General features: G+C 45.6%; 1 protein-coding gene and 1 long non-coding RNA gene across 3 annotated transcripts; both read left to right on the forward strand.

The window, feature by feature from the left end:
* Window positions 1-62: 62 nt before the first annotated feature.
* On the forward strand, window positions 63-14,834 carry GPN1 (GPN-loop GTPase 1). 2 transcript variants are annotated; one of them, XM_036405222.1, is made up of 15 exons: window positions 63-191; window positions 281-374; window positions 1,106-1,145; window positions 2,263-2,329; window positions 3,057-3,094; window positions 3,620-3,698; window positions 3,799-3,893; window positions 5,993-6,038; window positions 7,994-8,140; window positions 10,217-10,299; window positions 10,769-10,808; window positions 11,517-11,607; window positions 12,045-12,155; window positions 12,753-12,863; window positions 12,965-14,834. In XM_036405222.1, the coding sequence occupies exons 1-14, from the start codon at window positions 96-98 to the stop codon at window positions 12,839-12,841; spliced, it is 1,116 nt and encodes a 371-aa protein (XP_036261115.1). In that variant the 5' UTR covers window positions 63-95; the 3' UTR covers window positions 12,842-12,863; window positions 12,965-14,834. The 2 variants fall into 2 exon arrangements, with proteins under 2 accessions (XP_036261115.1, XP_036261113.1); XM_036405220.1 differs by having other exon boundaries at window positions 12,753-14,834.
* Window positions 14,835-21,735: 6,901 nt separating this feature from the next.
* LOC118700663 (uncharacterized) lies at window positions 21,736-25,609 on the forward strand. Its single transcript, XR_004982318.2, has 4 exons — window positions 21,736-22,094; window positions 22,345-22,657; window positions 23,012-23,206; window positions 24,780-25,609. It is a non-coding gene; the product is annotated as an uncharacterized LOC118700663 (long non-coding RNA).
* Window positions 25,610-26,173: the final 564 nt, after the last annotated feature.

Below are 26,173 nucleotides of genomic sequence, written 5' to 3' on the forward strand. Positions count from 1 at the left end.
CGTCTGGGCGGCAGCGGGGCCACAACCGGGCCCGCGCGCGTTACGTCGGGGCCGCGGCCGCCCCCGCCCCGGAAGGACAAGGGGGTTCTGGGAACATGGCCGCGGCGGCGGGAGCCGCTCCGGCGGGAGCCGCCCCGGTGTGTGTGCTGGTGCTGGGCATGGCCGGCTCCGGAAAAACCACCTTTGTGCAGGTGAGAGGCTGCGGGAGTCGCGAGGGGTCGCGTCAGCCCCTGGGGCTGGCCGTGCCCAGCGGGGCTGACGCCTCCCCTTGTCTCCGCAGCGCCTGGCCGCACACCTGCATGGGCAGCGCTGCCCTCCGTACGTAATCAACCTGGACCCTGCCGTGCACAGCCTGCCCTTCCCCGCCAACATCGGTGAGCGCTGCGGGACTGGGGACCGGGGATCCGCCGGGAGGGAGCGGGGCCTTCAACAGAGCCCGAGCCCGTTCGCGGAGAGTCTTCTTGTGTGTTCCGCGGGAGCCTTTTCATGTGTTCCACGTGAGAGAATACAAGCTGGGCTGCTTGTGTTCTATTAAGAGTTTTAATAAAACGACTTGAGGACTATTTGTTAAATTTATAGGTCTTTTCTCCAAACAGTGGTTAATATGGGTATTTTTAGAACCAAAGCTATTCTTCCAATGCGTTTGTACGTTTTTTATGTCATCTGGTGTGACTGGAGGTGTTTTGGCTCTGGAGGCTTTTTTTTTGTCAGTAATGAAAGGATTAGCAGATCTGGTCTGGTCCCCTACATACAAATATGCTAAAAACAAAGAGCTTTAAAGCACTTTAAAACACGTGAATTTTAGAGAAAACATTTTAGCAGTAGAACAGGTCTTATGTTTAGCTGTTCCAAAGAACATACCAATCCCTAGTTTTGTGACAATCCTGTCTCTTACCCTCTGTGAAGGATGCCAGTCAGCCTTCCCAAAGATAAGAAAGACAGTGTGGGTGTGTGGGTTGTTTTGCTGCTGTCAGAGGAATGGCTGGAGTGTCTGTTCCAGTGCTGGATCTCTAAGAACACAGATGGAGATGTGGTGGATGTACTTTGTTAGCTGATGGTGACCAGCAGGGGGTTGGAAAACTGCTTACATGTCTTTCTCCCCTAGATATCAGGGACACCGTAAAGTATAAAGAAGTCATGAAGCAGTATCCTTTTTTTTGTCTGAATAGTGATATTTGAAATTTCAAGTTTTTGAAAATAATCTGTTGCGTGAACACTGTGGTCAAGGGGCAGGAAGTGTTGGGGGGGATTGCAGTAATGCAGAGTGTTGCCTGAAGATCAAGAGTTTTGACTGTGTATTTCTTGCATGTGATATTAGGAATGTGTGTTCTACAAGATTTGGCACTTAGGTGGTTTTCTCCTGTGCTAAAAATGATTTTGCCTAACAGTAAATTTTTACAAGCAATAGGGACTCTGCCCTTTTGTTTAGTTTTATTTTGTTTTTTGGTTTTGGGGAAGCCAGCAGCCTTTTCCCCATATTTTAACTAGTCTAATTTTATTTGTCATAAACAAATATGGAAATTCCTACTTGCCTGTAGTAGATGGAGAAAACAATTTTTCCATTTGGCCATAACCAAAGGACTGTTGTCTCTCTGAATCTCAGAGACATGGGAGTGTTTGCTCTTGCTCAGTGTTGCTGACTGTAGTGCAGTGACATTGTGCTAAAGGGGCTGAACTTCCAGAGGGCTGTGGAGGTCCTTGGCCTTTTATGTAATAGCTTGTGCAGATGGAGACAATACAGTCTTTGGTTTTGACTTGCAAGTATGACTCTTAAATTTAATATTTTAGACAAGAATAAAGGTGGTGAGGGATAGGATTCTTGATTTTGGCTGTTGTTTGATTTGGGGTTACCAGCAGAACATCCTAAATATAAGTTTCAAATTAATATGTAAGTGCATTATTTGCCTCACTGCATCTGTTATCCAGATTGTTGTGCCTTGTTAATAAGGGCCTGAGGAGGATGTCTGGATGTTGAGAGCAGTGATGGAGAAGACAGTGTGTTATGAGTCAGTGCTGGTTCGTGTGCAGTTAAAGCACAAATGGCAAGGAGAAGCCACATAGCCCCTCTTCCTCTGCCAGTTGCACATGTTTGGGTAAGAGAGTATTTGTTACCCTGCTGAATGACTTATAGGTGTGTATTAATCATGTATTGGGGATCTTGTCCCTTGATCTCAGGATATCCAGAGTGCATCTGTTGTCAGAGGTGACAAAGATGACCTCTGGGCTCTGTGTAACCATCTGCTTTCCTGAATGGAGCATCAGATATGGGCTGGGCCCAAACGGCGGAATAGTGACCTCTCTCAATCTCTTTGCCACAAGATTTGACCAGGTACGAGGTGGTTTCTGTGTGCTGCTCCATGATGTGTGCTGGATTTGGGGGTTTTGTGTGTGTCCAGTCTCGAGGGCACTGCACTGTGTTTGGTTGGCCTTCTCATATTTCTGGAGATTTATTCTCCATACAGAACTATGTATTCTACAATGCTGTCAGAGCACATTAGCTTTCATATGAGAGATTTCAGGCTTTCAGTTTGTTTTAAAGTAAAATGAAGAAGCCACAGGTCTAGAACATTCTTCAGTCTTTGTACAGGACTGTTGTTGCAGTGTGTTTCCTGTAAAATCTTTCATGTGGATGCTCTGGTTTAGGAGTAGGGAAGCTCACTTCTGGAAACCCGTTAAATTTTCCTGGGGCTGTTTGATAATTGAGAGCCCTCCTAAATCAACCACTAAATCAGCTCTGGGCTGGGGGCTGCTGTCAGATGTTGAGATGATCTCTTGGTGAAGAGGACGGAACAACTGCCTTTAGTCAGGCACTAATTTCTTTAGCCAGGTACTAGAAACTAGAACACACACAAAATCAAGATTGTCTTTGACATATGCAGGATCTGAGCATTTTTCACCCCTCCTTATTAAGGCATTTTCACACTCTGAAAAGCATAAAGACTTTAACCTTTTGATATTCACCTGCAGCTGTGTAAGTTAATGTAGTTTCTGCTATGAAATGAAGATGAAAATTTCCTGTTGTGAAATACAAAATATACTTCTGCTTTTTCAATCAGGTGATGAAGTTTATTGAAAAAAGACAAAATGCATCTAAGTGAGTACATTCTAGAGAGTTGTGCTTTTCTGAGATCATTGTGGGAAAATTGCAAAATTCTAAAAAACTTCTCTGAATGCTTTCTAGTTGGCTTTTTCAGCCTTGTTATAAATTTAATGTGGAAAAGGGCATAGAATGGATAAACTAGATTTTCTTTGCATACATAAAAATAAAGCCTGCTTATTACAGTCCTGCTTTTCTTGTCTTCCATTAGACTATCGTTTTCTCTCACATACTGTTCAAATACACTGCAATTAATTCTTTTTTTTAAGATTTTGCACTACTAACTGTCTGGCAAATTGATGCCTTCAACTCATGAGATTACATGCTTCTTAGTTACAAAATTCACACCGGAGATTTTCAGGCATGCCCATAAATCTCATTAGTGTTTGGGAGAAGCTTTTCTCGTCTGTTATAGAATAATCATGTCAGTTGCCATTGTATGCTGGTAATAATCTAGTCAGAATAGGACCTTGTGCTTAACTAATTTTTCCTTATTGTTGTTTGGGGGTAACTTCTTACCAGGTATGTTATTATTGACACACCAGGGCAAATCGAGGTATTTACTTGGTCAGCATCAGGAACCATCATAACTGAGGCCTTGGTAAGTGCTTTTGGCATGGCTGGACAGTGAAGCTGTGTGAGCGACCTGGCTGTTGAGCAGTGAGTTTCTAACCAAACTATCCCTGACTTGGTGTTCCCAGGCCTCCTCCTTCCCTTCCGTTGTTGTCTATGTGATGGACACCTCTCGCAGTACCAACCCCATCACCTTTATGTCCAACATGCTCTATGCCTGCAGGTAAGAAAGGCTGGAAATGCAGCCCATCTGCTTCAATTGCTGTGTCTCTTTAATAGTTACTTTTGAGGGGAATCATGGAATAGTTTGGGTTTAAAGGGACCTTTCAAGGCCATCTAGTCCATGCTCTCTTCCGTGGGCAGGGACACCTTCCCCTAGACCACGTTGGTCCATCCAGCCTGGCCTTGGACACTTCCAGGGATGGGGAACCACAGCTTCCCTGTGCAGTGTGCTCCAGTATCTCTCTGCTGTCATCATGAAAAATTTTGTCAGCATGTCTCTTTCAGCTTCAAATCATTATCCTTTGTCCTGTCCCTAGAAGCCTAGTGTGACCATGTTCACAGGGGTTCTTGGATGAGGGAAGAGATGAGGATGTTCCATGTTTCAGAAGGGTTGATTTATTATTTTATAATATATATTACAATAAAACTATACTAAAAGAATAGAAGAAAAGGTTTCATCAGAAGGCTAGCTAAGAATAGAATAGCAAAGAATGATAACAAAGGTTTGTGGCTCAGGCTCTGTGTCTGAGCCAACTGGGCTGTGATTGGCCATTAATTAGAAACAACCACATGAGACCAATCCCAGATCCACCTGTTGCATTCCACAGCAGCAGATAATCAATGTTTACATTTTGTTCCTGAGGCCTCTCAGCTTCTCAGGAGGAAAAATCCTAAGGAAAGGATTTTTCATAAAAGTTGTCTGTGACAGCCTTGGTAAAAAGTCACTCTCCATTTTTCTTATAAACCTCTTTGTATACTGAAAAGCTGCAATGAAGCTTCCCTGAAGCCTTTTCCAGGCTGAACAATCCCAGCTCTCTGGGCTGTCTGCATAGGAGAGTGCTCTGATGGTTTCCATGGCCTCCTGTGGGTCCACTGTACCACTGCACGTCTTTGTTGTACCCTGGTTTGCAGAGCTGGGTGCAGAGTTCCAGGTGGGATGGGAACAGAGGGAAAAGGGAGACTCACCTTGCTCACCCTACTGCCCACGCTGCTCCTGGTGCAGGTGGGATGGGAACAGAGGGAAAAGGGAGACTCACCTTGCTCACCCTGCTGCCCATGCTGCTCTTTGTGCAGGCCAGGGTGTCTCAGATCCACTTCATCTACTGCCTTGGTTATTCCCTTAGTGACTTTCTCATTGAAAAAGCAGAATAAATTAGATGCCAATGGACATAGGGAGGTCATTGGCTCAAAACTCCCACTGAAAGCATTAAATAATCCCTGAGACCTTGGTGTGGTGGATGCTGGTTACAAAAGTTTAGCATTGCCTGTTGCTTATAAACACATTTATCTAAGATGTATCAAGATAGTCTAGTTTAAGTTTTCTTCTTGTAAACACATAGTTTCTTATTCTGTTTTTTAATGTTATTGATACTTCAAGAGATTTTTCAAGATTTGTTTTGAGTTCAGCATAGCAATGAGATCTTGGTTTATTGTATTCTTTCTCTTTTGTATCTCTTCTTTCATGTTAAATCAGGGACTAAATACCTATAGAATGATCAGCATAGCTAAAGCTGTCATAATTCATGGTAAATGTTGGTAAAAGGTTTTCAAAAACCCTTGCAATCCTTGTATCAAGATCAGGAGCTGTATCACTATAACAGTGTGCAAAATATGTCTTACTGCATGCTGCATTTTCTGACGTTAGTTTGAGCAAAAGGTGAACACGTATACAGTGCAATAAGTGTGTGAGCTCTTGTGTTGAGGCAGTTTTTCTTTTTATTTGTTCTGTGGTGTTTGAATTCATTGCTCAGTTCACGATCTCTCAGAACCTGAGGTCTGAGTCAAATGCAAAATGCAAATGTAATTAAAAACTGGGATCTGAGAGACATCGATAATGGTGACCAAAATCAACTGTGTGTGTCAGAGATTTTCTGCCTCACAGATGTGTGCTTACATATTGGGGAAGCATATTTGTTCAACGATTGTAAGCAGGACCTGGGTGAAAATTACATTCTGATTGCTGCAGAGGAAAATAATTTTCTTTTGATGTCAAATGTATTCAGTCTTGCATAAGTCTTGTCTGCCTTATGCTTAACATGCTTTCTATTCTAGTGAGTTTTAAATTGATGTTAAACTTTCATTTTGTGTCTCCCTGCCCAGTATCCTGTACAAGACAAAGCTACCTTTCATCATAGTTATGAACAAAGTAAGTCAAAGCTCTGATTTCCATTTCCTAGTGGGACATTGTTCTGCTCAGCTTCTTTGGTGTGGTGTCTTTGTTTTACCACAATAATAGATTTTTCTAGAAAAGAGAGACTGGGAGGGGGCTGCAGGCTGACAACCAAATCTAAAGGAGGCACAAGAATAACCAGGGATGGGCAGTTGCAGCCAAAACAGAACACCATCACTTTGAAGCACATTTGGGACCTTAAGCCTGGGCTATAGGGACACTTAACCCTGTAAGGTAAGAGGGAGGAGATGAGAGAGTCTGCTCTTACACACCCTCTTTCCACATGGAATTTGACTTTGTTCCTGTTTCTACCCAGCAGCAGGCTAGTGACCCACAGTGAGAGTGGTGTAACCCCTGCATGTTCTGAGGAAGGGAGTCCCACACACTGCACCAGGCAAAACTCAGCAGAAGGTGTTTGTTTGATCCAGTGTTTGCTGGGAGGAGGAAGCCAGTCTGGAGATACACACACACTGCCATGTAGGGCACTCGCAGTCCTAAAGGAGTGCTTCTGAGTTTTACAGCTCAAAACATAATCAAACATAATCATTTCAGATATTGAAAGGATCCCGTTAGATCTTTGGTGTGGGTGCTGCTGCCCACAGATATCATTTGTATTTGTATCCCCAGCACAGCAGGCTCTCTGCACTCACACAGAGCTCCCACAGCCGTGCCTTTCCTGTGCCATTTTAGTGTCTGCTGTGCCCCAGCTCCACCTGTCTGCCCAGTGACCCAAACCCTCTTTTGGGACCTGCTTGCTTACTGAGCAAGGTTTTGTATCTGTTTTCTCTCTAGCTCTAGACAGTAATTTTAGATAAGCTTCTAAGTTTTTGGGTTTTTTTTTCCCATAGAAAAAGGCACAAGGTAGGCAAATCATTCTCTCTTAAGAAAATACTCCTTTTGAAAGACTAAAAGCGGGACTTGATCGTTAGGAAAGGTAGGCCTGAGGTGCAGGATTCGTAACTTCAAACTTCATTTTAATTTAATGTTTGCCTTTGCTAAAGAGTAAAGGCAACAGCATTTTAAGAATTTTTAACAAAATGTAATTAAGTTTAGTTTTTTTAAATTGACTCTTGATTACAATTGAAGAATCCTAGGCAACTTATTGATGTGCAGATTTTAGAATTTTAAGATGTGCAGAGGGAAAAAAAAACCACAATTTGTAGAGATGGTTTTATTTTATTTATAGAATTTGAAGTACTCGGGCTTTCACTCTTGGGGGATTCAGTTCTGTCTTAAATCTTGTGAGTAATGCTAGGCGATACTTCATCTTTCTCCTTCCCACTGGTGCAGGGAAATGAAACGTACCAGAGTTTTAGGCACCTCATGTTGTGCTGAGGGTGGATATGCCTGTGGCAAGATTTTGATGAAACTTTTGAATAGACTGTTTGCACATGAGTCCATGTAAAATTGTGGAGCCATTTCACCTGTTTGTGTCCATTGTTGTGCCCTGAGTTTGGGTTGTAAGCTCCTTGGGTGGGAGCACAGCTGGCATTACAGAGCCCCCATCACTGGGCTGCTGCCCAGCAAGGAAGGGGCACCAGCTCCCAGGCAATCAGGAAAACTTGGGATTTCAGTGGGGGCTGCTCCTGCCTGGCCTCAATCATACAATCTGCTATTTACACTGTAAGCTTTATTATATAGTGTGCAGTGTTTGAATGCTCCTTTGCAGTAAGTCGTAGAAGGCTTTAGATCTGTGATTGTTCCCTTAACAGTCATTGCCTTCTTAAACCTGAGCGGTTGTTTGTCTTCTTTCAGATATTCATGTAGATGATTTGATAAAAACAGAACTTGCAAAACTTCAGACCAGAGCTGAGCATTTGGAAAAGATTAACATTTTGAAAATAAGCTTAACATGGATTTTTTTATATTTGTCCACTTAACAGCCTACGGCTAAGATTATTACTGGTGAATATTTTCCCTTCTCCTTCCAGACTGACATAATCGACCACAGTTTCGCGGTAGAATGGATGCAGGACTTTGAGACTTTTCAGGATGCCCTGAATCAAGAGACCTCCTATGTCAGTAACCTGACTCGTTCCATGAGTTTAGTATTGGATGAATTTTACAGCTCACTGAAGGTAAGAATCTTGTTTTTGTTTATTACCTCTCATCAAAGCCTGGAGAAGAGAATAATGTTTTTGATGTAGGGTGGGAGTAGAGTGTGAGGAAGTCAAAAGGCAGACTGTTCACTGGTGCTCAGGGAAAGGAAAAGAGGCAATAGACACAAAGTGAAATACAGGAAACTATGTTTGAGCAGAAGAGGAAAAAATGACTTAATTTTTACTGATTGAGCACTGAAACAGACAGTGAAGAGAAATTGTGAAGTCTCCAACCTTGGAGACAGACCAAGTTATGAGGCAACCTGTTCTAGTTAATCCTGCTTTTTGGGCAGAGAAGTTGGACTAGATTATCTCCAGATGTATCACCCAGTCCTACCCATTCTGTCCTTCTGTAAAGGGTCTTTGCACTGCCCTTTTGAACTGTCCTCTCTTGATGAGCCATGTTGAGGATTTACTAATTTGAACACAGTAACTTCAGTAACTTGTCAGGCTGAGTGGCAGCCCTGAATAATTCAATGTTGTGATTAATCATGAGAAGATAGGCTGGTGAGAGGCAGCATTCTTTGTTGCAGCATTTCCTGTCTGAGGTAATTTTCCTTGTTCAGAAAGTGTCTAGTGCAGTTGTGCAATTTAGTACGCAGGAAGAATGGAAAAAATCTCAAACCCAAACAAACACCCTCTCTCCCCTGCCCCCCCCCCCCCCATATTTTCTTGGGCAAAAAGAAGTTGGGGTTTTTTTCTCACTTAACCAGGTTTTGAGAAGACAAAGTAATCCAGTTCCTCAGGAAACCCTGTGCATCAGAGGCTGTTACTATTCCCATAGTCCATGCAAAAGGTTTCAGCTAATTGTGTTTGTCATTAGCTTTTACTAAAGGAAAAGCAAGCTTTCTTGGCTTTATGGGTATTAAAAGAAAGACAATGAAAATAAGTGATTCTATTCACAAAGATATAACAACAACAACAACAACAACAACAATAATAATAATAATAATAATAATAATAATAATAATAATAATAATAATAATAATAATAATAATGTAGCCAGATGTACATGTTCTATGTGGAACAATATACAGAATTTCAGAGAGGATTGTAGTGATGCCATTTACAGAATTAAGTACTCCGTGTTCTTTATTTGTTAATTAGGTCCTATTTCTCTGCATGACTGGAGAGTAGGTCATGTGGTGATTGTAGCACAGACTGCAGCTTGTGCTTCAATGCAGGGGAAGTAGAAATATTAACATATGTCAGCATATAGTGATACTTAAAATCCTTTGGAGAGCTGTCTCACGTTTGCTGTATTAATGACCAAGTGCAAGGCTGTATTGCAAAAAGTCTTCCATTTGGTAGTGAGTAGTTAAGACTGTCTTGCTTTCAAACAAGAGGAAGAATTTTTATTAGAAGATGATTGATTCTGGCTAGTAATAGCGCTAATGAAATGTATTTTTAGATAGCTGATTTACCACAGACAGAACAAATGGCCAGATGTGTAATGATAGACAAGCCCAAGTTAGGAAGGAGATGTGCACATTGAATGTATTGCTGCAGTAACTGATGGAATTCTCCACCCCACACTTCTGGGGTTGGACTGCGTGGCCAAGTGTGATGTGGCTAAATACAAAGTATTATTTGTAATTTCAGAGCCAGAAGGTCAGCTGTTGATTTTGCTACCTCTAGTACACTGATACATACTAACTACTTATAACCCTATTGGATTATTAACAGTATTAACAGATTAACAGTATTAACAGATTGGATTATTAACAGTAAACAAGTAAGTGACAGAAAGACCCGACTGTCTCTTGAAATGCCCAACTTGTCAAAAAACCGAAACGCCCCCCAAAAATACTGCAACAACTCACCAAGCAGAAAACCAGCACCACCCAAAAGACAGAGGTAACAAACACGAACAGCAAGTGGACAAGGAGTTTGAAAGCAGGATGGAGAGAAGCAGAAGTGGTACTGCCACTTGTGCCACTACTGTGATTAAATGGCTATTGTTGTGTTTAGACTAGTAATCATTTGTTAGTGGTTTTGGTTTTTTGTTAGAGACTGGTTCAGTTTCTCTGCAGTTGTGTATGGTTTCTCTTGCAGGTGGTTGGTGTTTCTGCGGTGCTCGGCACAGGACTGGAGGAGTTTTTTACCCAGCTTTCTAAAGCTGTGGATGAATACGAGCGGTAAGGCCACAGTCAGCCCAGGGAACACTTCTGAAGGTTCTGATTTGTAGCTCCTTTGATTTGAAGGACTCTACGCCTTCCTTAGCCAAGGTAGTTTAGGGTTTCAAGCATCAGCATAGAAAGTGGCAGTGTAAAGGAACTATTCAGAGGTGAATTTTTGTGTTTGCTGTTCAGTGAAAAAGCAAAAGCTATCTGTGCCATCAAATATGTGAAGGAATATTTTTCTCTAATTCTGTACAACAATCAAGGTTTGAACTCTTGCTGTTTCAATTAAATATGTTCACTTATTTTGCATCCATTGGTTTCAGAATCCAATCTGGATAAAAAGTACTGTTAGTCCTTCTGAAATGTCTCTCAAACATGAAAGCCTTGAGAAAACTTTTTCTGGGGTAGAAGGAAGTCTCTGAGATGTTCCTTATTTAATATAAGTCATGTGTTGATTCAGACTGAATGCACTCTATCTTTTCAGAGAGTATCGTCCAGAATATGAACGCCTGAGAAAAACACTGGTAAGTGGTTTTGGCTGTTGTATGCCTGGACAGAGTATCTTGAGGTCACTTTAATGCACACAAGTGCCTTTATGTTGAGTGGGTCTGACATTTCATTTACTAGTCATACTCGGTGTGGGAAAAACCCCTGTCCTGAAGAAATCTGCTTTCTGCTTGTTTTCCCTAGATGTGATGGAACATGTCTTTACAAGAATAAAGATGTTTTATAAAACACATATTGTTTGCTGCTTTAGTGCTAGTATTTAAGCTAATTGTGAGAAAATGGTTGGGAAATAGTTTTGTATCTTCCATTCAGAAGGATAGAGAGTTCTTGAAAATAAATTCTCAAGTGATTTGTCGAGGCTGTCCTTGTATCTTCCTACCAGTAAAGTGTACTGGTTTGACTTAAACAGTAACAGAGACTGATCCGCAGTGCCAGAATCAGTAGCTCTGCTCATTTTGAGTCCTGGCTGCCCAAAGGATAGTTCTCTGCAGGCACAGCTGCACTGAGCTTGGCTTCCTGATGTTTCTGAAAATGTTCTAGAAGTCTGCCATACTGGAGGGTGCTGTCTGTGTTTGGTCAAAAGTTCTGTGTAACCTTAGTTGTAATGTGAGATCTGCTCAGTGACTTGCACTCTGGCTGGGGGCAGATGCTGGGTTTGGGTGAGGTTACTTTCCTACTGATATTTAAAATGTTCTCAGAATCCACATGTAATACTTTATCCACAGGAGGAAGCTCAGGAGAAACAAAAGAGAGAGCAGCTGGAGCACTTGTGGAAGGACATGGGCAGTGTGTGTATGCAGAGCAGCACCCTGGCAGGTACCTCACCAGGAACATCGAGTTCACTGCAGGAGTTTTCTGAAGAGTTTGTGTTGAGAAATGCTTCTCTGTTCCCACAGCAAAAGGGTGAAAGCAGCTCCATGTTAGAGCAATGGGGCTTTAGTTCCTGTGGGATTGGCCACATTTAGGTATTCCTAAATATGCAGGAAACCCTGCAGTGCAGCTAAAGCAGCAAACAGTAAAAATAATGAGGGACTTTAGAAAAGATGAAACAGATTAGAATATGGGAGAGCTGTTCTGTTGGCTGCACTGTTCCTTACAGGTACGTGCTGATGGAGTCTGTCCTGTGTCTTTGGGACCATGATCCAGAATAGGTGTTAATTGTTGTGTTTATGTGCGGATAAAAGCTGTCAATGTTAACAATATCTTACCTTTAGCAAGCTGGTTTGTGTACAACCATTTCTTTTCCCCTCAAGGACCTGATGATGCTTCTGCAATGGGTCCCTCTGAGCTAATCCTTACACGAGGAACTCTCAATGAAGAGGAAGAAGAGAGGGAGAGTGATACTGACGACATTGACCATGAAGGTAAGGGAATGAGGCCTGAAACTGCCCATGCAGTCAGGAAATGCCCTCTGTATTTCATTACCTGGGTGGCCTGTAAAGAGAGCCTAGAAAACAAGCACACACTCAGTCACCTAAATGCATGTGTCAGAATCCATAGCAGAAGCCCAGCTGCAATGTTTGGTCAGTGCCATCACTCTCCAGCCTCTGTGAGAGTTCAATTGTAAGTTTTCTGTGTAAGTAATTGATAGGTGTATAGCACACATAAACCAGAGAGCTCATTAGGCTTGAGGCATGCAGTGACCTCTGAACCTGATCGATGCCCAGCCGTTCTATCAACTCCTTCACCTTACAGTTTCTGCCCCTGGCTGTGGCTTTTGCTGTGACTATGGTCTTGGAGCAATCTCCTAAGTCCTTAGAGAGCGATTTTTCTCTTCTATAGCTCACAGACTTAATCTTCATTCTTTTCCTGTTCCACTGGTGTTTCGGATCAATTCTTTCTTTTACCCTGGAATGTATTTGAAGATCCAACAGATGTTTTATGTTGTTCTGACTATCCTGACTCTAGCTTTTGTCAGTAACAGAGGTAGAGTAGTGCTGAACTGTCGTTTCTTCCCCCAGTGACTGAGGAGAGTCATGAAGAACCAGCCTTCAGAAACTTCATGCAAGACATGCGGATGAAATGCCAGAGAAAAAAGCAACCTGAATGAATGAGACCTTCACAAACAGAAGGTTTGGAAGGAACAGCATAAAGAAACTTGCGCGGAGCCATGAGTGAAGACTTTTATTTGTGAACTGCTTCCTCTGATAGATTTTTATTTCTCTTTCTGCAGTAACTGTTGGTCATGTGAGTTAAAGATCTTGGAGCCAACTGACTGCGCAGTTTGCCATCTGCCACTGTGGCTTCCTGAAGCTGAGGGAATCAGATGGCAGTTTCTTTTCCTCCAGATTCCTTAGATCAATCTGTTGAGAGCTTAGATGTTGAGCTCTGGCAGGCAGCATTAGTGTCTGCAGCACTAACTGGTCCCCAGAACGTGTTCCATTCACGTGTGCAGCCAGGTGTCTGCTGCAGCCAGGGCACAAGTGATGCTGTTCTGAACTTTATCAATCTACTCACTGTTTGATGGTTTGGTTTCTATTAAATATATTTTATGTACTAACAAATGTGTGATAATAACAGAAGGAAATTTCATTTTAAGCACTGTTCTAAAGGTGAGATTGTTTCCCTGTGCTTGCAGCCCATCTGTATGGACGTGCAGCAAATCCTTCTTAATTACATTGTAAAGACATGGTACAGATGCCTCCCAGGAAAATCCTGAGCAAAGAAAGTTCCCAGGAAAGTAATAAAAAGTCTCCAGCTTGATTTGGCTGAGAACAGAAGTGCACATGGTTATACACTGGCTGCATCTATCCGTAGGTTACTTAAAGTAGAGGCATTTCCATAGATGTGTGCTGACCTGGAATACAGAAAAGTGCTTAGAGACTGGCTAATATTTACTTTTCATGGAGTAATGGCACTTGCAGTTTAGCAGTCTGGACCCTGAATCATTGGGGTTTTCTCCTCCCCACACAGGGGTGGCCTCACTGGGTAGGTCTCTGAGTGGAAGTCTGGCACAGGTTAGCTAGCACCAATCCCAAACTGCTAGTGTGGAATCACCACTCTGCTTTAATTTATAAATCACTACTTCTCTTAGTGGATAAACCCTTCAACTTTACTTCAATTTCACCAAGTTCCGAACTGTGGCGACTGTGTCCATGGTGGAATTCTGTATATGGTCCTATGGAATGTTCACAAGGAACAATTCTGTGTATGGTCCTATGGAACGTTCACAAGGAACAATTCTGTGTATGGTCCTATGGAACGTTCACAAGGAACCACGCTGACCTCACCTGCGACTGTAGCCCAAGGGTGACCTCGTCCCAGCACCTCCAGCTGTGTCAGTGAGTCCTGACTGTGCCCATGCTGACCCATCACAGGTTCCTCTGCCTGCTGCCCTGGGGAGCATCCCTAAAGTGCCACCAAGAGAGGAGCTCTTCATGGGCCCAGTGTCCTGGGATTCAGGGGAAAAGAAGGGGTTTTCATCTTCAGCACCTCACACTCCATCAGCACTCATAGCAAATGGCTCCAGCCTCAGGACGACACAGGCAGTCACATTGTACAGATCCTGGTCTCACCTCAGCCTTGCCAAGGGACAGTCAGAGAGGGAGAGGGAAGGAAACAGGTCTGGACAGACAGCCTGCTCCCAGAAAATCATCCTAACCCTTACAGCACTAAATAGAGCTGTAAGAACTTCCCAAAACATTAATTTCACTGCAGACTGAGGGCTAGAGTGATACTAAGTTGAAGCACAGGCTGGACCTGTCATGAACAGATCATGTAAATATAAGAGGTAAGAGCTACTCAGACAATTCCATAAAACATTCCAAAATCCATCTCCTGGGATATGATCATCTCTGGGTTTTTTTAGTATTGTCAATTTTAAATTTTCTTCCCAGGTTTTTGTCTTTCCCTTGGATTCTTTTAACTCTTGTTTCAATTTGTCATTTTGGTATCGTGGAGACAATTTCACAATACCAATTCAATTTATTTCCTTTATTTCATTTCTCAAATTACCATTTTATCATCTGTTCCCTCCATTGCCATGCAGACTTTAAACATAGTGCCAGTGCATTACAAATAAACTTACTCCCTTTTATCTTTCAGCAGTCCCCATTTTTCATCTATTTTCTCCTACATTTTTTCCCACTTGTACCAGTTATCTGCTGGCCAAAGATCACCAGTTTCAATATGAAAACTGTGCCTTTGCAGGTGATCTGCTAAGCCTTTTGTCTGTTCTCTAAATTGTTTGCCATCCTGTCTTCAGCTATGCCAAAAATGTCATGAAACAAGTGGGAGCTTCAGGCAAGCCCTGCCTTAGCCTCAGATTTTTGGCAACCGCTTAAATTTAAGAAATCTGGTCCACAAGTTCTAAGGATGGCAAATCAGGTCAGTTCATAAAACCAGGTATTTATTGAACAGACAGGAGATAACAGACAAAAGGTCTTCACTACACAGTATAAACAAGGAAGAACTACTGGTAGATTACATAAAAGTGCTTATCAAGGTACCTATTTTAAAGCTAGCAAAAGAAAAAGAGTAATTGATTAGGGGTCAAATGGAACTTAGCAGCAAATACCATTGGTGTACCCAGAGTCCTTTCACTCACTGTCCAGAAGAGTAACTGCAATGCAGGCTCGCTGCTCGGGAGAGAAACTCCACACATGTACAGGGGATGAGCAGAAGATTTCTGCTTTGGGAAAGTTTGGTGTAACTTTTATAGCTTTTTCAGTAAAGTGAGGTGCCTGTCAGTGAGAAATCCAGCTCATCTTTCCAGGTCTCACTCCCACAGTAAGGTGTTCATTGTCAGCCTGGAGCGTTCATCCCATGGCACCAAACCAAGTTGCTACGAGACAGCTTGTCCTGTTTGAGTCAGTTAACAAGCAGCAGATGAGCTCTCCCGGGGGTGAGATGTGCTCCATCTCTCCCAGGGGTGAGATGTGCTCCATCCTTCCGGCAGGTGGGATGTGCTCCAGCTCTCCCAGGGTGAGATGCCCTGCTCCAGGTGATCGGTGTGGATGATGCAGAGCTCCGCCCTTCCGGAGCAATCCGTGCAGTACCGGATCAGGATCAGGCGTGACGCTGCCCACAGCTGGCAGTGCGAGGTCGTGTCGGGCACCGGATCAGGATCAGGGTGGCGCTGGCCACCGCTGGCAGTGTGAGCGTGGTGTCGGGCTCTTCACCCTTCCCAGCCCTGCTCACGCCTCCAGGGGAAGGTGGCAGTGCCTGCAGAGGTGGATGCTGCTCCAGGCAGGATGGCAGCTCCTCCCCACCTGTCAGTCAGCACCATCAGCATTTTTAATGCTCCTGCCTTGACCTTTCGTTACCTTCGCCATACTGACCACATGAGAAAACCCAGCAAATCCTAAGAAATTCGTGCATTACAGAAGGTCAGATTTAGTGTGGTGCTATAAACTTTCTGTTTGGACACCTGTGCACAGGTTCCTACACGCCTTGTGCCACCACCACCACCAGTCCTCAGCGATCCCAGTGCCCTGGAACTGTTGCCCCAGTGCCAGTCTGTGCCAGCAGCAGCTGCAGCGAGGCTGAGCAGGGGCACTGGGCTGTACCAGGTAAGGACCCTCCCCTGGCTGCTTGCACCTGAGTGAGACCCAGCTGCTAACTGAACTCTGGATAGCCTCAAAATGTGATAGAGTCAGACCTTTAGAATGGCTCCAAGGGCCAACAGCTCCAGTGGCAGCTCTGTAAGGGACACATCCTTGTCCCAGCCCTGATTCACTGACACACACACAATAAATCAACAGTAACAAGGAATTCTTGCTTGCAGAATTCCCAACCCCAACCCTTGCCTTTCCTGCCTGCAGCTGAGGGAAATTTGACATAATATTGACAAATAACCTTTGCTGAGAGCAGTCACCACCCCAATCCTTCAGCCTTTGCAAGATTTTATAGTGAATGGGGCCAAATTCAAATCCTAAATTAAACCTTCTAACAAGTTTAGTTAGAAAGATACTGTACAGTAAATCACACAGATTTAAAAGTCTGAGCAGGGATTGCAGCACAACCAACATTAAACTGTTTTAGCTACCAGGAACCTAAACTGTGCTTTCCAAGGTTTCAGGCCCTGGGACTGTCAGTTGCCACCTCTGTCCTTCGTTTGTCTTTTTCCCCTTGAGAAGTTGGAGAGCTGCTCCCAGTTTGCTTTTTAGAATCAGCTCCAAAATAGGAACAAAATAAAACATTTCTGACTTTGGTGAATACCTTGAAGAAGAATGACTGAGAATGGAAAGAATTGTAAATTCAGATCATTTTGCAGATAATGAGAAGGGGTTAGGGTTAGGGTTAGGGTTCATGGGGGGCTCCCGGGGCTGTCTCATGGAAGGACTGCGAGAGCTTCTCGCAGCGTCTGGGCGAACACCTGCATGCGCGCTTGGATACGCAGAGCATCGCTTCAAGGAGGTGCCGAGGGACGAATCTTTGTGCGGGGAAGCAGCAGCGGAACGGGTGAGCGCGTGTGGATTTGGAGCGGGGACTTTGGTCCTTTCCCTTTTCAATTTGATCTTGGCAGTCCCCCCTCCCCGGTTCCCCAGGAACAAAAACGGAGCTTGTGAAGACAAAAGAAATGAAGGAGAGGCAAGCAGCTACTCTCCTAATATTGTCTGTGTTCGAACTGGGAGGGATCCGCCTTCACCTGCGGTTCGAAGGGTGTTGATTGAAGGAAAACCTGCCTTTTCCCGGCTGTTAGGGGTATCCCAGGGGTGACAGGGAATCCCTGCGTTCCATTTGAACAGGAATGGGAAAAGTATTGTTGTCATCTGATGGCTTTGATTTGAAGGCAGCCAGCCCATTTTCATCATCCTAAGGTTTAAATGGAGGGGACAGCGCTGGTGTCCCTCCTTTGCAAGGGTTTGAATTAAGGTCAAAATCCCCCTTTCCACATGGCTTGAAGGATTTCATTGGAGGAAAGCCCCTTCTTTTCTGCTCTCCCAGGGGATGAACTTGAAGGGGAGAACCCATTTCTTTGCCCTTGTTGAAGCGAGGTGAGCGCCGCCCGCGGCGTCAGTTTCGGGGTTCAGTTGCGGGAAGCCGCAGCTCTGGCAGCGTTTGCAGGGCTGCAGTCGGGGCTGTGCCGCTGCATTTGAGGGCGCTTCTTGTGGCCGCGGCCCGGCCCGGAGCGTTGCCGCTCGGGAGCGCTGCCGGCCCGGGCCGGGCGGTTGCCGAGGCGCACGGGGAATTTGGCGCGGCAGCGGCCGAGCCGCTCTGCCGGTGCGAGCCGCCGTGCGGAGCCGAGGGCGGCTGGCGCCGGGCCGGCCGAGGGCGGCAGAGGCGGCGCGGGCGCTGCTGCGCCGGCCCGGCCGGTGCCCGCCGCTCTGTCCGCTCCGGGCGCGGGGCTCGGGCGCCGCCGGGGTCCCCCGGGCAGGGGGAGCGGGCGGGGGCGGGGGGGTCTCCGGGGCGGCGCCGCCCCTGCGCGCCGGAGGAGCCGCTTTGCCGCCGGGAGCCGCGCTCCGTCTGGGGCCGGCAGCGCGGGGTTCGGCTGCCGCAAGTTCTTGGGTGTCGTGGTTCGGAGGTGCTCTGTAGGGATCGATCGCACGGTTTTGTGTGGGTCGCAGTGGGTGTGCGCTAAGGGCTCTGGCGTTCTTCCTGACCGGTACGGTTCTCGGTTCAGGTGGTGACGATAAAGGTTTGGTTTGAATCGAGTTCTGTAGTCGGATATTTTTTTTTGCCGGGCTATTATGTTTTTAAAGGCGTGCAATGGTTTCTACGGGTCATTGCACGAAGCAGCGGCTCGGATTTTAATTCTGTCGCGGTGGCTTTTATTAGCGTGAGTGTGTAGCGTTTGTTTCGGTGGGTTCGAGGTGGCGTCGTGTCGTTAATAGCAGCGGGGTTTTTAAAATCTCTCTAATTGCGTTCGTGTTTCTCGTCTTCCAGGGCTTTTATTGATTTGGTTTGTTTGATTGTAGTGTATGTTTTATTGTTACGGATAATTTGGGAGATATTGTCAATGGTTGCGTTTCTCTTTAGGCTTTGTGTTTATTTCTGGGTGGTATTTTTATTTTGATCGAATGAGGCTCTATGCGTTTATTCTTCAGTTGGGAATAATTTTTTTGTTGTAAATTAAAGTTGATTTGGTTTGGGGGACTTTTGTTTTACAAATGTGTTTTCTTTTGGTTTTTTTCTTTCTTTTTTTTCTTTTCGTTTTTTGTTGTCCTTTGACGTATTTGGTGGTTGTTGATCAGTTTTATTTTTGGGAACGTGGGTATTTATATGGTGGGTCTTTTTAAGTAGTTTTTTTTTATTTGGGTAGTTATTTTCTTATTTTTTAGTGGTTGAGATTTTTTTGGGTTTTTTTCTATTTCGTGCATTAGTTCGCTTACTAAAGTTCTTTTGACAGAGTATTGCTTATTCTTTGAGTTAGTGTAGATGTAGAATTTTGGTTAGTTTTTAAAATAACGTTCAGGGTCAGTGGCAGTGATTGGAGTTGAGTGAGTTGGTTTGGTTTTTTTTAGAGGTTTTTGTGATTTGCTGCGTGTGTTTCTCCAGGGTTTTCTTTTCGTTTGGTTCCATTTTTCTGATGTGATGAGAACTGTTAGTGAAAAGAGTGTTGTGTGTTTTTTTCGCTGGCAGTTGTTTGGCTGGTGGAGGTATCTTGATGGTTTTGGAAGACATTGGTGGGAATTCGATGCTGTTTGTTTTGTCATTGTATTTAGGAATTGGATTTTAAATGTAAAATTCTAAGGATAGCTATCTTTAAACAAAACAAGTAGATGTGTAGAAATGGGAATAAACTTTTACTTTGATCCATTCGATCTATATTTAAAAATTAACAGGTAACATAAGTCATGATATATTCCAATAAGCTATTGTATTTTTTAATAGAGCATTGTGTATGTTTACAGATATATCAATAGAGATGATAAATATAAACACAACTCAAAGGAAATTTTAAATATAGAAATGTGTTGCGAATCTATGCAGATATATCTATAAAATTATTAAAGGATTGTAAATCTAAAGTGACATAAATCCATACAACACGTAATACAAGTGATACTGTATATATCTTATTATGATATATTATAGGAAATAGCTCTAACTATAGTACATCACTATGATATAATATCTAAAACATTATAGATATGGTAAATATAAATACAACAATATTATTAAAAGTAGTTTAAAAGAAAGGATGGTTTTTTTACTTGGCAAAAGCAGGGGTTTTATGATAAAAACTACAAATACAAATAATAGAAAGGTAGAAATCTACTTGTAAAAATATCTCATGAATATATCAAGATGGATATAAAAATTGAAAATATTAGAAAAAAGAAGTTGTAGCAGTAGATTTGGTACATAATAAAAATAATAATTTATCTATATGATGTGAATAATACATATGTGATATGTAATTATGAATAGAATGCATCAGTATAAACGGTGACTATAATTGTGAATATAATTATGCAAGCTCTAAATATAAAACGATTTCAATATAGTTTAAAAGAAGGGGTTTTTGGTATTTGTTTGGTTAGAGATGGGATTTTTTTTTGGAATAATAAAAGTATGATAGAAATCTAAATCGAAGTCTAGAAATATACAATCAATATATAATGATATTGATAAAACCACAAAATATGAATAAATACAGATAATAGGAATAGGCATAATAGATTGTATAAGTGACGTAACACATCAATGTCCGGTATAAATATGCGTGTGAATAGAACTAGGAAAACTAGAACTATAAAATTTATTTCAAGAAGGCTTGAAAGAAAGGGGGCTTATTTGGTTCTTGTTTGGTAAGAGGCAGGTTTTTGGCATTTATTTTTAGAGGAGTTTTTTGCGGGGGGGAATCGCCCCTGTTCCTTTTTGCCGCCTTGGCTGCCCGCAGCCCCAAGGCGCGCGGCGCCCCCGGCTGGGGTGGGCGGCAGTGCTGCCGCCTTGTGGGCAGAGCGCGGTACTGCAGCCCGCCGCCGCCAGGCAGCCCTCTTGGGCGTGGCGCGTGGCGGAGTTGGTTTGACCTTCTGAAAATGGCGGCCAAAAGGGCGGGGAAACCGGAGGACCCCCGGCGGTCTATCCGGACTGCCTGCACGGAACACCGATGCCGGCGCGGCCCCAGCGGGATTTTCTCTTGCGTTTCAGATGTACCCGACACGGGCTGTGGGGTCAGCGGCGCCGCGGGCAGGCGTATTTTGGCGGGTTTCTGACCGGCATCTGAGTAACCGCCTCTCTCGGCCGAGGGGGGGGGGGGGGGGCCCCCCCTCCCACGGCCGCCATGTTGGGAGTGGCACGTCACCAATGTCGCGGGAGTTTGTTTGACCTTCTGAAAATGGCGGCCAAAAGGGCGGGAAATCGGAGGACCCCGGTGTGTCTATCCGGACTGCCTGCACGGAACACCGACGCCGGCGCGGCCCCGGCGGGATTTTCTCTTGCGTTTCAGATGTACCCGACACGGGCTGTGGGGTCAGCGGCGCCGCGGGCAGGCGTATTTTGGCGGGTTTCTGACCGGCATCTGAGTAACCGCCTCTCTCGGCCGAGGGGGGGGGGGGGGGGGGCCCTCCCACGGCCGCCATGTTGGGAGTGGCACGTCACCAATGTCGCGGGAGTTTGTTTGACCTTCTGAAAATGGCGGCCAAAAGGGCGGGAAATCGGAGGACCCCGGTGTGTCTATCCGGACTGCCTGCACGGAACACCGACGCCGGCGCGGCCCCGGCGGGATTTTCTCTTGCGTTTCAGGTGTACCCGACACGGGCTGTGGGGTCAGCGGCGCCGCGGGCAGGCGTATTTTGGCGGGTTTCTGACCGGCATCTGAGTAACCGCCTCTCTCGGCCGAGGGGGGGGGGGGGGGGTCCTCCCACGGCCGCCATGTTGGGAGTGGCGCGTCGCCAATGTCGCGGGAGTTTGTTTTTTTTTTTTTTGACCTTTTCAAAATGGCGACCAAAAGGGCGGGGAAATCGCGGACCCGGGAGTCTGCCGCCCTGTGGCCAGAGAGTGGTACTGCAGCCCCCCGAGCCAGAGCCCTGCCCCTCGCCGCTGGCTGCCGGGGGCGGGACAAGGACGCGGCTGCCGAGCGAGGCAAGGGCGAGGGACAGGAGCGAGCGGCGGGCGGGGCGGGCTCGGTAAATGGCCGGCAGGGGTGAAAGACGTTCAGGAGTGCAAAAGGGACACGATGGCTGAGAAGAATGGCCGGGGCGGGGGCGGCCCGGCGGGGCCGCTTTCGGCGGGCGGCGGAGGCGCGGTCGCAGCGTGCCGGGGGCAGCGAGCGGGGGCGGGCGAGCGCCGTCGGAACAGGGCTGCACCCCCCGATCCCGCGCACGCGCCTCTCCAGGCGGCGGAAGCGACGGCGGGCCGGAAAATCCCGGCGGGGCGGCGGCGCTGCCCGCCCTTTCTGCCGCCAGCTTTGCAAGGTAAGACCGCCCGCCCCGTCCCGCCCCGTCCCGCCCCGTCCCGCCGCCTCCCGGTGTCTGTAAACTTCCCTCTGGCTTCCCACTTCTCCGTGCTGGAGAGTGGGAGAAAGGTCCCTGCTGCTTGCCGTGTCCTCGGTGGGCAGAGAGCAGCTCTGACCTTGGCCGGATGAGCTGCTGAGGATTGGATCCATGGGGATGTGCTTTGATGCATTTAGTGACCTTTACAGATTTCTTTCCCCGCTTTTTTCAGTTCACAGAATCGTGGAATAATTCAGGTTGCAAGGGGCTCTAAAGATCACCTCATTCCAAGGCTGCTGCCGCCGTGGGCAGGGACGTGCTTCCATAGAGCAGCTTGCTCAGAGCCTCATCCCAGAGCACCGACGGGCCTTGAACACTTGCAGCGATGGGGCAGCCCCAGCACCTCTGAGCAACCTGTGCCCTGTGCCAGCCAGGTGCCAGAGGAGGAAGGAAGCCCTTCCCACCTGGAGCAGAGGCTGCTGCAGCTTGGTGTAGCCTTGTGTCACCGAGCGTGTGAGACAGAAAGGCCCTTCCTTTCTGGAGGGGTAAGAACACTCAAAGCTCTTTCTCGGGACAAGCAGAGCAATGGATGGCCAAAGTAGCCTTCAGTTCTTCCAGCAGATTTGGGAACAACTTGAAGGAGGAGCAGAGCTGGCCTGGTGCCTGCCAGCTCTGCAGGCAGTGGGCATGGAGAAGCTGCAATTATCTGTCTTCTTGGCTGAGGCTTTATAAATGAGGCGCTTTTCTGTAGTTCCTTTTCAGGCATGACGTGCAAGTTGCCCCTAGAAGTCTAAAGGCAGCTGTTTTCTTAGCAGAAGGAAGTCAGGAGGAGGCAAAGCCACCAGCTAAGTCTGGATAAAAAACTTGGCTAACCTCTTTTCCCCCCCTCCTCCAAACAGGCAATTGTGCAGCACTCAGCAGAGATCTGCCCGGGAGGAAAAGCAGAGCCAATCTCTGAGAAGCGACGTGCGAGCTCTGGCGAGGACGGCTGCTCCCCCTGGCCTTGGTGTGGGACCTCCTGAGCTGCCATTCCTGTGGTGGGAGTGTTTCTCCTCTCATCCAGCCAAGCCAGAGACCGCCTAGGGAAGGAGCAGGTAAGGTTGAAGTACCGAGGTCTCCCGGGTAAGAAGTGACACGGCAAAAGGAAATGGCCTCAACTTGCAGCAGGGAAGGCTTAGATTGGATTGGAGGGAAAATTTCTTCACTGAAAGGGTGGTCAGGCATAGGAGCAGGCTGCCCAGGGAAGTCCCCATGCCTGGAGACATGTCAAGGATGTCAAGATGTGGTGTTTAGGGACCTGATTTGGGGGGGCAGCAGCTGGGCTCGATGTCCTTAGAAGGCTTTTCCAACCGCAAGGATCCTATGGTTCTGGAAAGTCTTGACCCCTCTGGCTCTAGCACAGCACCTGGATGCTGACAAAATGAGGCTGGTCATAGAGCCTGGAGGTCCCTGTGCCACAGGGAGAGGACAAGCCAGTGTCACCTGCAGGGAGGGTCTCGTCCCCAGAGAGCAGCCAGTGACTCCGTCCCTGCCCGGGGCTCTGGGTGCACCCTCGGGGGGCGGGGGACGACACCTGCCCTCAGGTGTCCCTCTGGGCACCTGGGAAGGGAACCAGGTCCATCCATGCGGCAGCTCCAGGGCTTGCAGGCTTTGGGGCTTTGCAGCTGTGTGCCTCGTCACAAGGTGGCAGGGACGTGACACTGCCCGGCAACGCTGCTGGCCTCGGATCCTTGCTGCTCTCGTCCTTATCCCATATGGATTTGGCAGCAATCTTCTGTCTTTGCTTTAAAACTGTCCTTGGGAGAGTTCAAAGAGAGGGTCATGAGTTATTTCAAAGCCTACATCTTTTACCTATTGGTACTGAAGAGAAAAGACACAAACCTGCTTTGCATCCTTCTGCCTGGAATTCATTGTGACACACAAGGAAGGGAGGAAGGGGCTGGCCGGGGTCAGCCTCTGCTGAGCCTCAGCTCTTGCTGCTCCTGCTCACAGGGTAAACCCAAAAGCTGTCGTGATCAAAAACGCAGGCGCCCTTCTGACCTGAGTCACAGGGGCCCTTTCTTCTGAATGAATCAAGATGGGAAATCATTCTTGGAGCTTCAGAAGAAAAAAAACCCCCAAAACCGTAGGTACATTTGTAAGAGCGTGTATGTACGTACATTTCCTTCGATGAAGAAGAAAATCTTAGAAATATCATGTCACGTCTGGCTTCCTAGAGAAGATCCTGAACTCGGCTTCTGAAAGCAAATGGCTGTGCATTTATAGGAGCGTTTCCCTTCTTTTTATGTGCCTCCCCCAGTAATCTTCTACCCTTGCCCACGGCAAGGAGAGTGTGGTGATTTGGCTGCTCCGCTCTGCCGAGGGTGTTGCAGGCTGTGTAGCAGGGAGTGAGGCCTTTTGTGGCTGCTCATCAGACATTTTCCTACAGCCTTCTCCCTGCAATGGTAAAATGAGACTTGTGTTAGCGAGCAGTCAAGTAGAGCAGGTAACATTAGAAAAGAATTGTTTCTGAGCTGCTGTTCACTAGCACGTGTTTCCCCTTTCCGGCAGAGCGCGCATCATTGTGGGCTTGGGATCGATTGAAATGCGCTAAGGAAACCAGCTCTGGGGAGGGAGGGAGGGAAATGCTCTCTTCACATGTGCAAATTCTTCTGTCAAACTCATCAGGGCAGGACAGCGCTCAGACTGAAAGTGTAAGAAGATGTGGAGTGAGACACAGAATCTGACAGGAGCACCGGACTCACAAGTGCACGAATTTTGCTTTTGGCTTGGATTCAAACTCAGAAGTTGTAAGGAATTTGGGAAGGAGAAGGGACATTTCAGAAGGAGAAGAAGAAAAAGAAGTTGTTGTTGTTACAGCCCTGGCAAAATCTTTGGTTCTAGCTAATAAAGGAAGTTAGTTGAAATAAAAAAAAGAAAAAAACGTGGGTTTTTTCCTTCACTGTTGTATTCGTTGGTGGTTCGTTATATGGTGTGTTGTTTTATTTCTTGGTCTTATTACCTCTGTGTAAGTAGTTTTTTTGAGTGAAGCTAACTTTCTGGACGGGTTGGTTTGTATTTGAGGTAGGATTAATTTCAAGAGGTTTCTTTCCTAGACTTCTGGTAGGTATTCCTGGGATTTTGGTTTTGTTTACTGTGTGTATCAACAGAGAGATTTGGTAGGGCCAGCTGGGCTGCTGGAGTTTTGGGTGTTAATTTATTAGATGGCTTTTGTTCAATGCAGTTTTGAATTGTTGAAAGGGTTTTTAATGTAGTGGTTTTAAGGCGGTTTTTAAGAATTGTTTGTATCGTTTCACGTTGTTTGTAGTTGGTGTATGATCAGGGATATGGTGGAACTTCTTGAACGTTCTGGTTTTAGCGTTCCCAAGTTCCGATTTCTTTCTGCTTTGCTGTTTTGTTTCTGGTTTTCTTTTGGGGGACAGGGGCATTTGTATACGGTGGGTTTCTAGAGGCAATATGTCTTTCAATTTGGGTAGTGATATTTTTTAGTATTTTAATAGTTGCGATTTTTTTTATTTTCATGCTTTTAATGAGTTGTTTTAAAATTTTGAAGATAACCTTTCTAGATGATTGGTTATTATTTGTGAGTTAGCCTCAAGGTAGAGCTTTGGGGGCTTTTTTTAGTGATGTTTAGGGTCAGTTGTAGGGTTTTGAGTTTAGTGAGTTGGTTGGATTTAATTTTTCATGGGTGCTTGTTTTTACTAGCAGTTCTGTCATTTTCCATGTGTATCTGAGTTTTTTGGGGTTTTGAGCCATTGGTTTAGGAGGAAGTTTATGATGAGAATGTACGGAGCTTTTGGGCTAGTTATAGTGGGATTTCAAATTTCTTGACAGTTCGGTTGATTTGAGTTTTTCTTAGGGTTAAATGTTGTGGGGTCTTTGTTCTGTTAGTCCTAGAAATAGGTTTTGTTTGGATATGCTGCGATGGGATGAGCGTGGGCTGCGTACCGGTGCTGACGAAGGTGCGGTATTTTTGTGGTTCTGATGCGTTGGGTTAATTAATTGATACGGTCTAAGATATAGATTAATTAAAGTAGAAATAAATATAAATATAAATACAA

This window comes from Molothrus ater, chromosome 32 (genome assembly GCF_012460135.2).
Source record: "Molothrus ater isolate BHLD 08-10-18 breed brown headed cowbird chromosome 32, BPBGC_Mater_1.1, whole genome shotgun sequence".
In the NCBI taxonomy this organism is placed as follows: Eukaryota; Metazoa; Chordata; class Aves; order Passeriformes; family Icteridae; genus Molothrus; species Molothrus ater.

What these genes read in the sequence shown, in the direction of transcription:
- GPN1 (XM_036405220.1), top strand. Translation starts at nt 96, where the DNA reads ATGGCCGCGGCGGCGGGAGCCGCTCCGGCGGGAGCCGCCCCGGTGTGT. An exon ending in CCATCATAACTGAGGCCTTG is followed by an intron (nt 3,699 to 3,798) that starts GTAAGTGCTTTT and finishes TGGTGTTCCCAG; the next exon opens with GCCTCCTCCTTCCCTTCCGT. An exon ending in AACATGCTCTATGCCTGCAG is followed by an intron (nt 3,894 to 5,992) that starts GTAAGAAAGGCT and finishes CTCCCTGCCCAG; the next exon opens with TATCCTGTACAAGACAAAGC.